Source organism: Leptonotus elevatus, chromosome 11 (assembly GCF_054856555.1).
Source record: "Leptonotus elevatus isolate MCC_2025b chromosome 11, RoL_Lele_1.0, whole genome shotgun sequence".
Taxonomy (NCBI): Eukaryota; Metazoa; Chordata; class Actinopteri; order Syngnathiformes; family Syngnathidae; genus Leptonotus; species Leptonotus elevatus.
The window spans coordinates 2,878,223-2,894,593 of NC_141249.1; the positions used below are offsets into that span (position 1 = coordinate 2,878,223).

Genomic DNA, 16,371 nt, shown 5'->3' on the forward strand with positions numbered 1-16,371 from the left:
GTATAAATGTTGTCTGATCAACAATGGAAATGTCAACACTAATGGATAATTATTTCACCATTTTCACATTACCAACAATTTCAGATAGCAATTTTTTACCCATCAGATCAATAAATTCCTTACACACATTAAAGTTAAATATGAGGGTGTTCCACTTGCAGCATTTCCGTCTTTTTCCATGTGGGATTTAAAAAAAGGGTCAAATTGGCTTAACAGTTTCATACATCCCAAATAGTTACCATTGTGGACATCACCAAATTGGTGGATGCTTCCTCTAAAAGTCAGTCTCCACTCTGCCAAAAAAAAAAGAAGCACATAAGACCAGTACTGACATTCATAGTTTAGAATCCACCACACCGTGTTCAGCTGACTTGTTAATAAAAGCTATCATGGCCATTCATGCTCACATAATCGCTCATCTGCTTGTTTCCAATCAGAAAATCTTGATGCAGAAAATGCTGATTTAGCTCTATTTTTACTCCCAAAAACAAAGCAAAATTTGGTGCCACTTTGAGGGGAATTGCACAGACATTCTATTTGCACACTTTCCCCATTAGTGTTCATGTGAAGTGCGTTATGGAGAAAAAACATCTCTGGTATGCACGTACCTTGTCTTCGACAACTAAAGGGTGTCCCCATCGAGCAGGATGTGTGTTATAAGGGTCGTCCGAGTCCGTGTCCCCTCCTACAGCAGCAGCAGGACAAACTGAATCCTCTTGAGGAAGGGCCCCCATCTTTGTCGTCCTCTTCCTCCGTCAAATGCCCCGGGCTCTCCTCCCCTCGTCCCCTGTCCCTGCAGCTGGTGTTGGTGGTGGTGGCCGCGGCAACAACCTCAAGTGTAGTCGTGGTGGCCCGTTTGCAGATTAGGCCCGTCCCACTTCCCCTGCTCCTTCTTCGCCAAAGCCCGTCTTAAAAACCCAGTGAGCTTGGGAATTTGGCCCATTAACTCTTTGTCACGGCGCTCTTTTTACTTTTAAACTTTTTTTTTTGCGCCGCTTTTTAGCAGACATGGCTGTCTGTTCTCGCTCGCCATTAACTGTATTGATATCCCCTCCTGGCGGAGTGGGCGTGGTTAGTAAATTGGTGCAGTGGCGAAGTGACTGACAGAAAGTTGAACAAGTGGCACAATAATATTGACTATTTGCACCGACGTCACGTGATCACGGCGGAAGGCAATGATTGTTGAGTGGAAGTGGACGTGACTCGGAGAGACTTAGACCATTATTAAAAGTTATTATTGCTCATAGAGCCATGGAATCCACTACTTCAATCAAAGTTCGTCTGTCAGTCGAAGTTGCACATTTAGTCGGGATTCATAGAGCGCGATATTTACCCAAGTTGGAGATCGCTAGTTTGAAAACAGCCCCTTACCTTCTGTTGCATGCTGTTTTTACCAAGTTAATCAAATCGCTGACTTTGCCGGAATTAACAGCGACCTATATTATGTAGTCAATGCCGTCTCTTCTCCTTACACCGGAGCTGATTCAAAAGCTTGTCGCTGGCTGAGTCTCTGGGACGAGATGCTGCATTCACACGGGAGGACAATATACCCCGTAATGCAAAGGTAAAACTTGTTTATCATGCTAATTGACTTATTTTTAAATAGTCCGTTCTATATTGAAACGCTATGATGATGTTATGTTACTATATTTACTAGCATCGTAGTAGCAAGCTATGCAGTAATTTCATGAATATGACTCTGGCTCCAGAGTGAAAAATTCCAAGCACAAAGACGAAATTCCCCATAATTAAACAGTCAAATGCACTTAATAGTTTTGAAGAAGGTGCATTTTAAAACTAAGCTGTGTGTTTGTGCAGTTGGAGTGGACGCTAATGTAACGAATATTGCCCGTCACCCTAATTTTTTTTCTTTTATTTGCCTTTTTAAACATTTCCCCCTGGGGAATGTGTGTCCTCAACCCTGTGTTTTCTCAAACTAACCAGAGACAGTTCAAAAAGCAAAAACTCTTTGAATTTCCCTCCAACAGGGACTATATTTCGTTTTTTGTTTTTTTACAACACGCAGGAAACACATAACTCAGAGCCTACAGACCTGAAAGTCGGTTTAGCAAGCAAACTAGCGATAAGACTGCTTATCAGTCCCCAGACCATCTTTTATGGTCTGGTCTATCCACAGGAATTAGCCATGTGTTTATGGAAACAACGCCCCTGGGAAGTTATACGGTACAACAGTGCCCTCCAGCGGTCACTATCGGTGTTATCCTCAAGAATCCTGCCGCTCCTAATTAATCTGAAGTCTACATAATTCGGGACATAAACGGACTCTATGTACTTGACTGACATCATGCGACTTCCGGTGTTTATCTTTGTACACAACTTGTATGTCTATCTCAAATGAATGATTTGTGTTACTTCTGTAGCCACCTAAGTTTAGCTAATTTGTAAGCTTAGCAGTTTCAATAACTTTATGATCGCCGTATGGTTTGAAATGTGTTCAGAATGATAAATGAAGCATCAGGTTTGTCAATTCGATCAAAAAATTATCAAATACTATCCCAAAAGCTTGGTCTCAGTCGACCAAGTCTGCTTCATGCGCACGGAAGGGGCGGGACTACTGCCCGGCCCCCTGAGACACAGTTTAAAAGCCAGCGCTCAAAGGAACTTCTCTCTCTTCCTCTCTTTCTCTTCACCTCTCCTCTGGCCCCATGAACTTCCCCTGACCATCACTAGAAACATGGTCGCCGAACACGCTGAGAGCGACCACGCGACTTCTTTCTTTGAGCCCCGGACTTGATCCACAGCGCGCACCCCAAAGCACGCGTCACGCAAGGACTCGCAGCCACACTGCGCATCTCCAAAGCGCATGTGTCTGTTCCTGCCGAGAGCCGACCCACCAACCTTCCGCTCTCTGAATCACGCAACGCCCCGCCGATCCGGTTCCATGACGGCTGTTAGGCACCGAGCCGCTGCGCGCCTGCGACCCATTTCTGCTCCAGCCGTGCGCTCGAGACGCCCCGCAGCGCCCAAACAAACTGACTGCGGCCTCTCAACCGCGCAAGCACCTTGCCATAAACCGGAGACCTGCAGCGGCCCCTCAGTCGTGTGTCCATTTTCATCAGCCAGAGACTCCAGTGCAGCATTCCAGCCGACCTCCCAGATTGCCTCCAACGGAGTTTTCTTCAACTGAGGATCGATACTCGTTGAGTCTCTCTCTCTCTTCTGTGCAACTGAATCAGTCCTTAAGTTTCTGTAAGTAAGCTTTCATTGCAATCTGACCATATACTATTGGTGCAACGCTTTTATTCCAATATAAAAGGATTGACAGGCAAAACGCTTCCATCTTTAACCCCTATCTACCTTTTTCATCTACTTTTTATTTTTTTTTAATCTTAGTTAGTTAGGTTGCATGTTTTCTTTTTATCTTTGATTCAAATTTTTATTCTGTTTCATTAATAGGTTAGGCTGTGACTGATATATGTGTGTGTTTACTAAATACATTTGTTGTCTAGAAATAACATTTCTGCCAAAGCATTTGTGTTTACTGAGTGGATTAGTAATTCTCAAAGCAAAGAACTCCTTGATTAACTAAAGAAGCAACTTCAGATTATGAATACTTGATAATAGGATTTTTATCGTTTATTTTGCTCCTACAAACAAGAAAAGTCAACGTGGTGCCCCAGAGGTTGCTGAGGAAATTACAACTCCCCTCAGTACCGTCTAAATTTCTCATAAACCATTATAAGCCAAATAATCGCTACACTAACTATCTGGCTCGTCAATGTGATTTGAAACACACAATTCAACACATTTTACAATCTTTGTTAGAGTGTACATTTACTAGTAAAATGTATGAACATTTATCTACTAACCTCGCAAAAAATCACAAATCCGTGAATACTTTGTGGGCTGCCAGTCCTTTCTGTTGATTGCTGCTATCAATCGACATTGTTCGTCTTCATTAGTAGGTATGTGATAAAAAGCAAAATTTGGTTTACTCCTTTGTCTGTCTGTACAACCGACCGCATAGCAAGATATGACCATTTTATAAGATAATCGATTAGATAAAGGACTTTACGCTGTACGAGATTCAATGGTTACAATACAGGCAAGTGGCTCTTTTGCCGTCCAGTAGGAGGCGTTCCCATGAGGGCTGTGACATTACGTGCAAAAGGTCAATATGAAACTGTTAAGACCTCTTGAAGGGAAAATAACCATGGTTTGATATGTCCTAATGTAACCTCTTATATAAGGATATGTTGTTGTCCTGAACTGTTGTACGAATCCAGGTGCCCAACAAATTGTGAATAAAGGGCGGAATCAACCTGGAAACTCTTCCTTGTTTATACTATAGTCCTCACATGCTTCGGAAACATGTTTTCGAGGGTCCCTGGAAGTGAATGCCTTGTTTTTACTACAGTCCTCCCTGCTTTGGAAACATGTTTTCGAGGGTGCCTGGGAGAGGGCTTGGCCAGCCCGGTTTCTCACGCTCACCCCTTTTTGTTAACGAATAAAAGACGGAGTGGCACGCGGTGTGGGTAGAGTCAGCTGTGGGATACGTATGATTGCCCAGCCGTTTTGCAGCTCGTTCTACCCGGACCGTCGGCTCTCCGGTCTCGTGTCAAGGTAAGCGCTGATGATGATTATATTCTGCATGCTTAGCGTTGAAGTGTGTTGATTGCTGTTTGCGGGGAATAAAAGGCACAATTATTGTAGCACAGTATAGTAGTGTGTTGATTGCTGTTTGCGGGGAATAAAATGCACAATTATTCTAGCACAGTATAGAAGTGTGTTGATTGCTGTTTGCGGGGAATAAAGGGCACATTTGTTCGAGCACAGTATATCGGTCTCTGTGTATTCATTGTTGCCGCCGATCACTCACGATCCTGCATAAAAATATAAAAGTGAAGTAGTGTTTTCTACAAAACATTTTGGCGTTGTCAGCAGGATTACTCACTTCTCGGTAAAGAGAAGTAAGTGAGTGGCTACGGTATAATGTTTCGGAGAAAAGAGAAAAAGTCGGAAGACAAAAACGGTGAAAAGAAAGAGGAAACGGGTCGTACAAAAAGTATACCCGGTTGAGATGAATGTTCGCCCACGTATACAGTAGCTCAGGATCTGCGTAAGGGGGGCAGGCGAGTGGAGCCATGGAATGAAGTGCTGAAAGACGGAGGTCCTACAGCATTAACCGCGGCTCTACAGCAAATTTCTGTAACTGGCAAAAAGCCGATAGACGCTCTGCAGAGACGGTTGTGGCTAACCGCTTCTGAATGGCGAAAACAAATGGAACAAATTAAGCAGTGGAAAAAACAGTTACGTGAAAAGGAGGATGAGGTAATTAAGGAAAAAGGGGATAAGGCGGTAGCCCGAGCACAAGTGCAAGTAATACAGGTGCAGCTGGGGAAATACCGAGACATGGCTGAGCAATCTGTTTGTTGGAAATCAGTCCTTGATTTCTGCGTGTTCAAATAAATTCAAAGTTGAAATCTGTGAGTCTGAAAGACAAATCAGGGCCTACTCAATCATAGCATCTCACCCACAATGTGTCCTTCTCAAAGTTCATGCATGCATTTATACAGAAAACGTTCCCACCCCCTTCATTGACAAAGAAGTACCTTTTGCCCCTCCAGGCATTTCCTGTCAAGACAAGAGTCTTAAAGTCTACACACCCCCTAACCTTATCTCTTCCTCAAGGATGTGGGCAAACACCTTGCCCCCGCCACCTCCCTGCACCAGGGACCCCCCATAAAACCCCACACAGAGCACAGCCCCCGAGGAAGAGACTGTGCCCCCCCTTTGATCTTGTCCTGTCAGCAGAGTGAAATACAATTAGGTTATTTAGTTCTTTTAGTCCACAATAGATGTGGGTAAATAATTGGCTCCTGGATAAACAATTGGCTCCTGGAGCCTCCTGGCTCCAGAGATTCACGCAGACGGCCCTTTTGGTCAGACACCTCTTATTTAGATTAAATCAGACACCTTACTATGACAGGGAAGAGAACAAAGACTATAGATAAACTAACATATGGGGAACAGTTGTAACATATCTAACTAAAAATCAAAAACACTTTGAAAAATATAAATTGAAACAGAAAAACAATGTTAATAATCCAACATTCCCTCATTTGAACTCTGCTAGAGTTCAACACATTAGATATTGTTTTTAAAGGAAAATGCCAGCGGAATCCTCATCCCCCTCATTAGAAGCAACAGGAGACATCCATTGATTAGCAGAAGCCACCATCATATAAGACGACTTATTTTGTACATCCTGTTTTTCAATAGCAGTGGTAATAAGTCTTTGGCAAAGAGAACGAATACATGGTATTAAACAACATCCACAAATTGTTAATAATGCAGTGAAAACAGCCGCAGATATCAAAATTGAGGAAACTAAAGCTTTATAACGGCCAAACACATTCATCCAATTATCCCATACAGAAGTATCTACACCGGATTGCTCTTTCATTTTCTTATTGAGTGTTCGCAGCCCTTCAATTGCAATTGTCAGACTTCCATTTGGAGCAGTATTGTTAGGAATAAAAGTGCAACACTGATCTCCAAACATTGAGCAAACTCCGCCCTTTTCTGCCAGCAACATATCTACTGCAATTCGATTTTGGAATGTGATCAAAGATGTAGCGGCTAACTGGCCGCGTACAGCCTCAAAGCCTGATTGAGTCCAATTTCCTAGCCTTTGTACATTATAATGTATATAATTAATTCTGTCTACGTTTTTGTTAATGGTGCACCACCAGCAAATTAGAGATTCGAATCCTGAGAGTACTTGATCAGTTAATTTGTACTCATCTGGCACACCTCTTGGTACTCCAATTGCATCAATGTAGGTGGGGACATTCTGCTCTTGCCAAGAATGTCGTTTGGTCCTCTGAACAGAAGAAGAAGGTTTTGGTTCCCAATTATCAATCATTTGTAAAAGGTTATCAATAGAGATGGGGTAGATTTGTACTGGCATGAGAAGGGTTATGAGAGCACAATACCCTCTTGTATTCAAAGGTAACTTATCAAATATTCTGTTGTCGCCACACCACCAGTATATGTCCGCTCTGGATCTCGGTTGGAACTTCTGTCCCACATCTACTATTGACACGCACTGAGTGATGTGATTTAGTTCCCCCAATTGTTCTCCAGTACCTGTCATTTTTATACATGAAAAATTACCATTTGCAACTGTGTTTGAAAATATTGGTTTAGTTGTCTGCCAATCGACGAGGGGATACACCTTATTCCATTGAAAACATTTGTCATTGGGGATAGTCTTATTCATTAGTTCCATTACACAGTGATCATCTATTTTAGCTGGAATGATTCTTAATAGAGGACGCGGACCTACACATACCACACAGTTATTTTTATCAGAGGCACGAGCCGCTTCGTTCGCCAATAATAGCCAATTATTACTACCCCCGGAAAATCCAGTTGTAACACGGAACCTCTCAACTGTCCCATCAGTCGGTACGCTGAACGCCTCCACCCCCCTCTCCATTGTGTATTTAGTCATTTTTGGCTGTTCTAACTTACTCATTGTTTTATTTACGCATACTAAAATGGGGAAATATGGGTCATGTCCGGAGAACTAGGCCCACAACAGAAATCCAAAACAGGAGGCGTTATCAATTGTTGTATTAGGCGACCGTAAATTTCCTTGAGGAAGAACAAAGGTCATATCGAGTCGACCCCCTATTTTACGCAATGTTATTCTTTTGCTAAAGAAGATTGCTTCCTCACTAGATCCCGGACGCCAGTATCGTCCGTCCTGTGTTGTTATTAGAGCATTCCAATCTCGTTTTACATGTCCTGTCAAATACCACCAGTATTTTATCCAATCTCCCCCCTTAGTCTGTCTCCCCCTATTAAATCCCTTCAAGGATTTAATAGGAATTTTAACAGAAGTGTTTGTATTTGGAGCAACTGTCACAACAATTGAATTATCATAAGCCCAGAATATGACCCAGGGATAATATGGAGAATTAATATTTCGCTTAACCCGATACGTTGTAGTTACATTCAAAGTTGCGTCAAGGGACTGACAGGAATCCCAAGTCAATATGAGAAGAAAGGTCGCAATACAGCAGACGGATATGTGTTCCCGCTTTGAAGCCATCTCGTGATGAAGTTCTTTGTTGAATGAAAAGAGTGTCGCAATAGTTCGTCTCTTCTTTAAGAATTTGGGGTAGACTACCCAAATTCTTCGATCTGTCACCGGGATTATTCTGCCCGAAAATGTGACTCTTCGTGGAATGATTGCCCAAGAAAAGGCACTTGATCTTGACTTCCGTTCAATAAGATTGAATGATGTCCTCAAACGGCAGCTCCTGAACCGGAAACTGGATCATCAGCTGACGTGGCTCCTAGATCGGGACATCCGGTGATTGCAGGTTGGATTGCTGAGCCAGCAGGTTTCCCTGCCGGCCTGGTGGATGACAGGTGGTACCAGGTGTCCCCCTTCCTATGCAAGCGCACTGCACAAGAAGTCCTCTCGGTTACACGATGCGGACCTGTCCACCTGGGGAAAGACCATTTGCGCTTAGTTACCTTCAACCACACATATTCACAATCATTTATTTCTAAAGGAGCAACTGGCCACTTTTTTGTTAGCTTAGAGAACGTAGACACTAATTGTTTTAGTACTGGAGGTTCTTCAATGTGTGACTCTTCCAGCGGCACATTTGGAGCTGAAAATGGTCTGTTTTTGTGACCTTCAAATGGAGTCCAGCCTTTAGCTGAGTTTAATGACATTCGCACATTCATTAGTGCAATAGGAAGGGCTTGTAGCCAATTCAAATTTGATGAGGCCAGTGCTTTAGCTAATTTTTCTTTAATGTTTCTATTCATTCTCTCGACCTGTCCTTGAGATTGGGGATTATATACGGACCCAAATGTATGTCTTAGTCCCAATGCTTTTTCTACTTCCTGTAGATGTTTATTTTTTAAATGAGTCCCATTATCTGATCTAATTTTCCTGGGAAACCCATGTGATGGGATGTAATGATTAATCAAATGTTTTACCACAACCTCTGCGGTTTCAGATTTGCATTGATATGCCTCCGGCCATCCGGAAAAGGAGTCCACAATTACCAACAAATATCGGTACCCTTCCACAGGCCTGACCATGTCAGTAAAATCCATTGAGATTATTTGTCCCGGGGCAGTCACTTCTGGATCGTGAGTGCCCTGGGGAGGTTTAGATGTAGGCATACTGTTAAATTTATTGCAAACATTGCAGTCCTGCAGTTCACTTTTAACAATTTGTCTCATGTAAGGATGCCACCAATTCCGCAGCCGTCTCATTACTTCCTCTGTACCAACATGGCAAAGTCCATGTGCTTCAGAAATCAGGTTTTTTAATTGCTTCTGTGATGGGATATATTTACCTTGTTTCTGCCATATACCTGCTTCATCCTTTTGTCCTCCTTTTCCCAGCCACACACTCTGTTCTTCCGGACTGGCCTTTTCTTGCCACAGCTTAATTGTTTCCGTAGTTATTTTTTTGTCCTAATTCACCTTCACTCACCATCATTTGTAAGGTTGGGCTGTACCCCGCTGCATGTTTTGCCGCCCTGTCTGCGGAATCATTTCCCACTGACACAAAATCATTAGTTTTGGAATGTCCTTTACACTTAATCGCAGTAGCAAAGCTTCTTTCAAATCAAATATGTCCTGATGGTGTTTGATAGGCGTCCCTGAAGCAGTCATGAAGTCATTTCTTTGCCATTCTTTCATGGCTGTGTGTATCACTACATGTGCATACGCAGAGTCAGTGTAAATGTTCACAGTCTTATCTTTTGCTATCTTTAGTGCAGCTATCACAGCCACTATCTCTGCTCTTTGAGCTGACTGTGGTCCTGTGAGCCTGTCTGCCACTAACAGATCAAAGGTTGCTCCAATCATCTGTGTTACCGCAAAACCTGACTGAAGTCCTTCATTGCCCTTAAAACAACAGCCAATGTTTTCTGAATCAAGCGAGCTAATGCTGAAGCAAAAGCTGCGCACAGCGGGTGATGTTGTTCATATCTTTCCAGAGGTGTTGATGCATAAAGACAAACATGTCTATTACCATCTTCCCCCTTCTGAAAAAGAACAGCCGACACAATGCTGGATTTTTCAGAAACATCAAGGAAGAACATTTTTGTGTAGTCAGGGACTACAAGAGCTGCAGCTGAAGACAAAAATTGTTTCAGCAGAACAAAAGAGTCCTCAGCAGCTTGTGTCCAATTTAGAACAAGCGACAGGTTTCTCATTCCCTTTTCATTCACCAATTCTCTCAGTGCGTGAGTCTGTTCCGCAAAATCCGGAACATGATGTCTGGAAAAGTTGCACAGACCCAGAAAAGCCAACATTTGTTTAACATTTGTCGGTTTAGGATGGTGCAAAATGTCATCTTTATGCGACGGAGAAATACCTGTTCCATGCCTCGATATAAGTCGACCCAAGAATGAAACCTGAGGCCGGGCAATCTGAAGTTTGCTTTTGGAGCACTTCAAGCCCACCAAAGCCAGGTGACTCAAAAGGAGCTGTGTAGCTTGAAGGCAGGACTCCTCGGATGGTGCAGCAAGGAGCAGATCATCTACATACTGCACTAAAAGAACATCAGGAGGAAGTTCGAGAGGTGACAGCAATTGCCTAAGGGAAGCATTGAAAGCTCCAGGAGACAACACAAAACCCTGAGGAAGCCGGGTGTAGGAATAACATTCATTATTCCACAAAAATGCAAAATACTTCCTCATAGACAAGTCAAGAGGAATGCAAAAAAATGCATTTGCAAGGTCAATGCAGGTAAAATGCGTGTGCAACGGAGATATCTGTGACAGAGCTGAAGGAGGATTTGGCACCGGCAGCGAGGGTGTCAGAACTCTAGCATTGATTGCCCTGAGATCATGCACCATTCGGAATTCACCAGTATTTTTCTTTACTACTGGGAGAATGGGAGTATTGTAATCAGACCTATCCATCTTACAAAGAACTCCTGCTTTCAGCAACCCATCAATTGTTACTGAGATGCCAAGTCGCCCCTCCTCCTTCATCGGGTACTGTGGTACCCAAACGGAGCCAGGTTTCATTTCAAAAGTTACAGGTGCAACGTTACACAGGCCCACATCAGTCGGGTCAGTAGACCACAGTGCAGCAGGCATGGATTGTAAGATGTCACCAGCAAGCTCACTGTCAGATGTCTCTCGGCCATGATGTCGGTCCAAAAGTTGATGTTCTAAGACAGACATGGAAATAAACAAATCAGATTTAATCCAATAGGCATCACGAGATTTGGAATACAGTAAATCTGTATGAATAGAAGGTTGCCAATCCGTCGCTTTTGTGCAGGCCAGGACCTAAATCCTTCGCCGTATGCTGAGATGACACCATCAAAGAAATGTGAGGATGACATGCCAGCACAGATACACCAGGTGGTACTGCCATCTCATACCATCGAGATTGTTCCTCCGTCAGATCAACCGAAAAAGCCACTGCAGGAGGTCCTGCAAACAGATCACCCACACGCAACTCCCAGACATTGTCAACAATTGCACTGAAAGCTTCACTGTATAACTCATCACCACATCTGTCGTAAAATAGTGTACAATGTATACAATCCGATATCACATCATATGACCTGAGTTGTCGCACCCAGGAGGACCAAGTTTTCCAAAACGTCTCAGCTTCCCTCCAGCCGGGGGAATCAGTGTCAATCTTTGCCCAGTACATGTCAGCAGAGGAACATGTCATGGCGTGTGAAGTCACCACAGGGAACTGGGAGGAGACATTCGAGGATGAATCACCCCCGCAGTGAAAAGTATGTCCATCTGGGAACTGAAGCGTCAGCCCCTCTGGCCCACATTGGATCAATGGAGCAGTCCTTATGAGAAGATCCCTTCCCAAAAGATTCACAGGACAGCTTGGAGCATATACGAATGAATGCATAAACGTTTGCGTGCAGCACTTTGTCTGCAACGGATTTGTCATGTGCAGGATAGTGTTTTCTCCCTTGAATCCAACCAATGAGATGCCATCATTGGAGAGCGTACTTCCATTTGGTAAAGTCATAATGGTAGAGTGGCGTGCTCCAGTGTCTACCATAAATGATAAAGCAGTTCCGCTCACCTTTAATGCAATCATAGGCTCCTGCAGTGCAAATAAGGTGGATTCTGGGTCCCGTCATTGCGGAAACTGTCCGCTAGGTGGCGGCAGGAACCGCTGATTCGGCACCGGCGGATACTGCTGCTGGGATGAAGTCGGGCGTGGAGGAACATTTCGTGACTCACGTCCTCTTGGCTGGTAATAGCTGCGTCCGCCCTGTAGACGCCTGCCACCCCTGCTCCTCCCACGTAGGTGATTTCGACAGGAGTCCGCCCAGTGGCCGAAACGTCCACAATTGAAACACTGGTCCTGGCTGATAGCTGATCTCGATTGATACATAGCACACTCAGAAACAACAACAGGTGATGAGTCAACAGTAGATGCCGGGAGTGCAAAAGTCTCCTCTTTTCTTTTCAAAGTTTGCAATTGTATAGCAGCCAATTGTAATTCAGTAGACCTATGTTTGTCAGTTTTAGATTCAATTTCTTTCGCATACCTTCTCAGATGATGTTTCAGATGAGATAACCACCGTACGTGTTCAGAGCCGGGCAAATCGGGATTCACTTCCATGGCCTGCCTTACAGACTTATTGACACCTTTTAGCACTGCCGCACGAAAAACTTGAGAGTACAGTGCAGAATCAGTCGGTAAATGACCAGTCTTTAAAGAAAATTCCACAAGAGCACGGTCAATAAATGTCGCCGCCTCTTCATCAACTTTTGGAGCGTACAGCAAATCAGATATGATCACTTCCGGAAGCGGAAACAATCCACCTAGCGCTCCAAACAGCGTTAAATAATCCTAACGTGACAATGCCTCACCGTCACTCAAAGATGACATTCCTGAATTAGCCATCAGCGCATCCAGTTGAGACAAAGGACACGCCTCCGTTAAAAGAGCACGCATATCTACAGCCGTCAAAATCTGTCCCGTCACACTTCCCTGCAACGAGCGTAACCAATTCTCTCCACCAGTCTGCAACGGGGGAAGTTTCTGCACAAGCACACACAGATCAGTCGGCAAATAAGGTTTATACACAGTCGCCGAATTTCCGGTAGCTGGATCAACTTTTGTCAACATAGGTGCTTGCAATCCCTCTTTAGAACGAGTCACAATTCTCCTAGGAGTATCCTCCGGTAGTCTGTCAGGCGTGCTAAAGTCATATTGTTCCACAACATCCCCAACTCTACATGACAGATCATCCAACTTTTTATGAATGTCTACAATTACATAGTTCTTCGCCAATGCATTAGAAGTGTCAGCAGTCACGTCACAGTTACGTCGTCCAAAGTATTCGTCTTCTGTCAATTCGTCGTTTGCATCTTTTTCAAAGTGAGAAATAATCATAAGCCATTTGCGACGAACAACCTGGGGCACTTCAGCATGTCTAGCTAGTTCCAATTTAAAAGCACTCGCTTTGTCCAATTTCACTTTCGGAACCTCCCTCATTTCCAATATTTCGCTCAAGTGATTCTCCAATCGTGTTACAGAGGCGGTTACGCCAGCTGCCAAGCCGTCTGCCACGGCCTGCAACGTAGACCGAAGTGGTCTAGAATTTGCATCACCATTACCACTTTGCCAATCCACATCAAGATTACCGCTATTTACCGTCAAAATCGGTGCCTGCAAATTCTGCAGCATCTGAACCGCAGGCTTGTACGGTGAGCCTGTAAACGGGTTAACAACATCAGACAAATCAGCCGCGAGCGGTTCGACACATGCTAGAGGTGAAATAATGTTAGCATCACAATCAGCCACATCCTTAGCACCCGCTTCTACCAACGCTCCTCGAGCAATTTTAACCGAACTGCCCATTGCCAACATTCTAGCATTCCTCATCATCTGATCCACATTTCTACAATTTCGTCTTACTTCTCTACCCTTCAAAGAAAACACAAAAGACTGTCGTACCATTTTTTCCAGCGAGAGCCATTTGTTCACACATGCCAATTCCACCGCTTTCATGAGAGCAACTAAACAAACCGCGAACGTCAACGGTGGGAACCACCCCTTGTCGCACGCAGCCGTCACCCAATCTATCAACAATGCTTGCATCCTTCGCCGATGTTTTTCTCGAATGGTTCCAACTGCAACCCCGGAAGCATTCTTAACTTGTGCATCCAAGTTTAAGTTCCCACTATGAACCGGAAGCACATTAAGATCAAACCATTCAGTGTCACGATCAAAATCGCCCTCCATTTGTAGTTTTTTCACCACTTTTAGTTTATATTCTACTCAAGTAGTATTAATATTTATCAATGCAGTGACGTCTCACTTATAATATGATAGTTCAATAGGGTAAATTTATTCGACAACGTTTAAACAACTTTATAAGAGCAACATGGACGCTCACAAAACATATACACAACACAGAACGTACATAACACAACGAATCACGTGACCTATCGTTCGAACAGACAGCGGTTCCGTCCAATTCCGCTGTGCCAAAACTGTCTCTCTTTTACTGCATAATTTATGCAAGGCGCTCGTTTAAAGTAACTCGTCACGTGCTATCGAATTAAACCGTAGAGGAAAAAAGTAACCACACACGGTAATCCTGACCAATCAAAAACTGCAAATGCAGGAGCGCCACACCAAAACAAAATCACGTAATCTAGCGATCGCAAATATAACGGTATAAAACCCAATGTCCGTTGTAATCGACCTGACTCCCCTAACTGTTCAATTTCAACAGCGCGCGCAATTTTAAAATAACTTATTACGTGTAAATGGACGTTTTAAACAAGCGTCATGAACAGCCTGAAAAACGGTCCTCATCCAATCAAACTGCCGAGGGCAGGCGCGCCACTATGATCTCTAGAATTCTCAGTGGAAGAAAAAACAAATCTCCACGAAACCCCGCATCCTCTTTATATTCATAAAACAACTATCATAGTCTAGCGAATCCTTCACAGCGAGACGTAATAAAACAAAACAAATTAATAAACCGCTGCTTCTTCCTGTATCAAAACATGCGCAGAACAATTCAGGCCTGCACTTTCGTCACAAAATGCACCACCCCACGTACGTGTACAGTTCAATGTCGTAGGATTTTTTAGAACGACATTAAACTACAACTTGTTCATACAGATCTCATGTATAAATTTAGACAATTTAGAAGACGAAAACCAGCTGCAGCGGTCCCAAACAGACAGAACTTCCCTACGTGGATAAAAGTCTCCACTTCCCGTACTTAATTATTTAGGCGCCTAGAAGTTCCGCCCGTCCTTGAATCACTGCAGCTCACAATCGACAAAAACATCCAGAACATCACCTGTCAGCGTCAGGGTTACCAATTATTGGAAATCAGTCCTTGATTTCTGCGTGTTCAAATAAATTCAAAGTTGAAATCTGTGAACAAGTTTGCCAGCTTTTATTTCAGAGTCTGAAAGACAAATCAGGGCCTACTCAATCATAGCATCTCACCCACAATGTGTCCTTCTCAAAGTTCATGCATGCATTTATACAGAAAACGTTCCCACCCCCTTCATTGACAAAGAAGTACCTTTTGCCCCTCCAGGCATTTCCTGTCAAGAAAAGAGTCTTAAAGTCTACACACCCCCTAACCTTATCTCTTCCTCAAGGATGTGGGCAAACACCTTGCCCCCGCCACCTCCCTGCACCAGGGACCCCCCATAAAACCCCACACAGAGCACAGCCCCCGAGGAAGAGACTGTGCCCCCCCCTTTGATCTTGTCCTGTCAGCAGAGTGAAATACAATTAGGTTATTTAGTTATTTTAGTCCACAATAGATGTGGGTAAATAATTGGCTCCTGGATAAACAATTGGCTCCTGGAGCCTCCTGGCACCAGAGATTCACGCAGACGGCCCTTTTGGTCAGACACCTCTTATTTAGATTAAATCAGACACCTTACTATGACAGGGAAGAGAACAAAGACTATAGATAAACTAACATATGGGGAACAGTTGTAACATATCTAACTAAAATCAAAAACACTTTGAAAAATATAAATTGAAACAGAAAAACAATGTTAATAATCCAACATGTTCTACATGTGGCCAAAATAAATAAAGCGAGGAAAAAGAAACAACAACCATCCATGAAAAATGTGCGCGCCTTTGTAACCAAAGCTGCACTACAGAGTGGGGGGTATGATCCCTCCTCATGGGATGGTGACATTTGGAATAGTGATGAGGAAGACGACTGGCGTGATTATATCTGGGATTGCGAGGAGTGTGAAACCGAAGTAAGGAGGGAGACAGAACCAAAGGTGAGACCTGTGTTAAGACGTAGGAAATTGCAGGATGTACTGCCTGATGAGAGGCGAGTCGAGCGGGATTTGCAGGGCGTTCCCATAG

The 16,371-nt window shown here is 43.6% G+C and overlaps 1 protein-coding gene across 1 annotated transcript; it reads right to left on the reverse strand.

The window, feature by feature from the left end:
• Positions 1-2,647: 2,647 nt before the first annotated feature.
• On the reverse strand, positions 2,648-7,630 carry LOC147165195 (uncharacterized). The gene is made up of 3 exons (XM_086089462.1): positions 6,692-7,630; positions 2,860-2,909; positions 2,648-2,750 (listed from the first exon to the last, which is right to left on the reverse strand). The coding sequence occupies exons 1-3, from the start codon at positions 7,502-7,504 to the stop codon at positions 2,648-2,650; spliced, it is 966 nt and encodes a 321-aa protein (XP_085945588.1). The 5' UTR covers positions 7,505-7,630.
• Positions 7,631-16,371: the final 8,741 nt, after the last annotated feature.

What these genes read in the sequence shown, in the direction of transcription:
- LOC147165195 (XM_086089462.1), bottom strand. Translation starts at nt 7,504, where the DNA reads ATGAGTAAGTTAGAACAGCCAAAAATGACTAAATACACAATGGAGAGG. An exon ending in GGTGCACCATTAACAAAAAC is followed by an intron (nt 2,910 to 6,691) that starts GTAGACAGAATT and finishes GGTGCCTAACAG; the next exon opens with CCGTCATGGAACCGGATCGG. An exon ending in CGTGATTCAGAGAGCGGAAG is followed by an intron (nt 2,751 to 2,859) that starts GTTGGTGGGTCG and finishes CTGTGGATCAAG; the next exon opens with TCCGGGGCTCAAAGAAAGAA.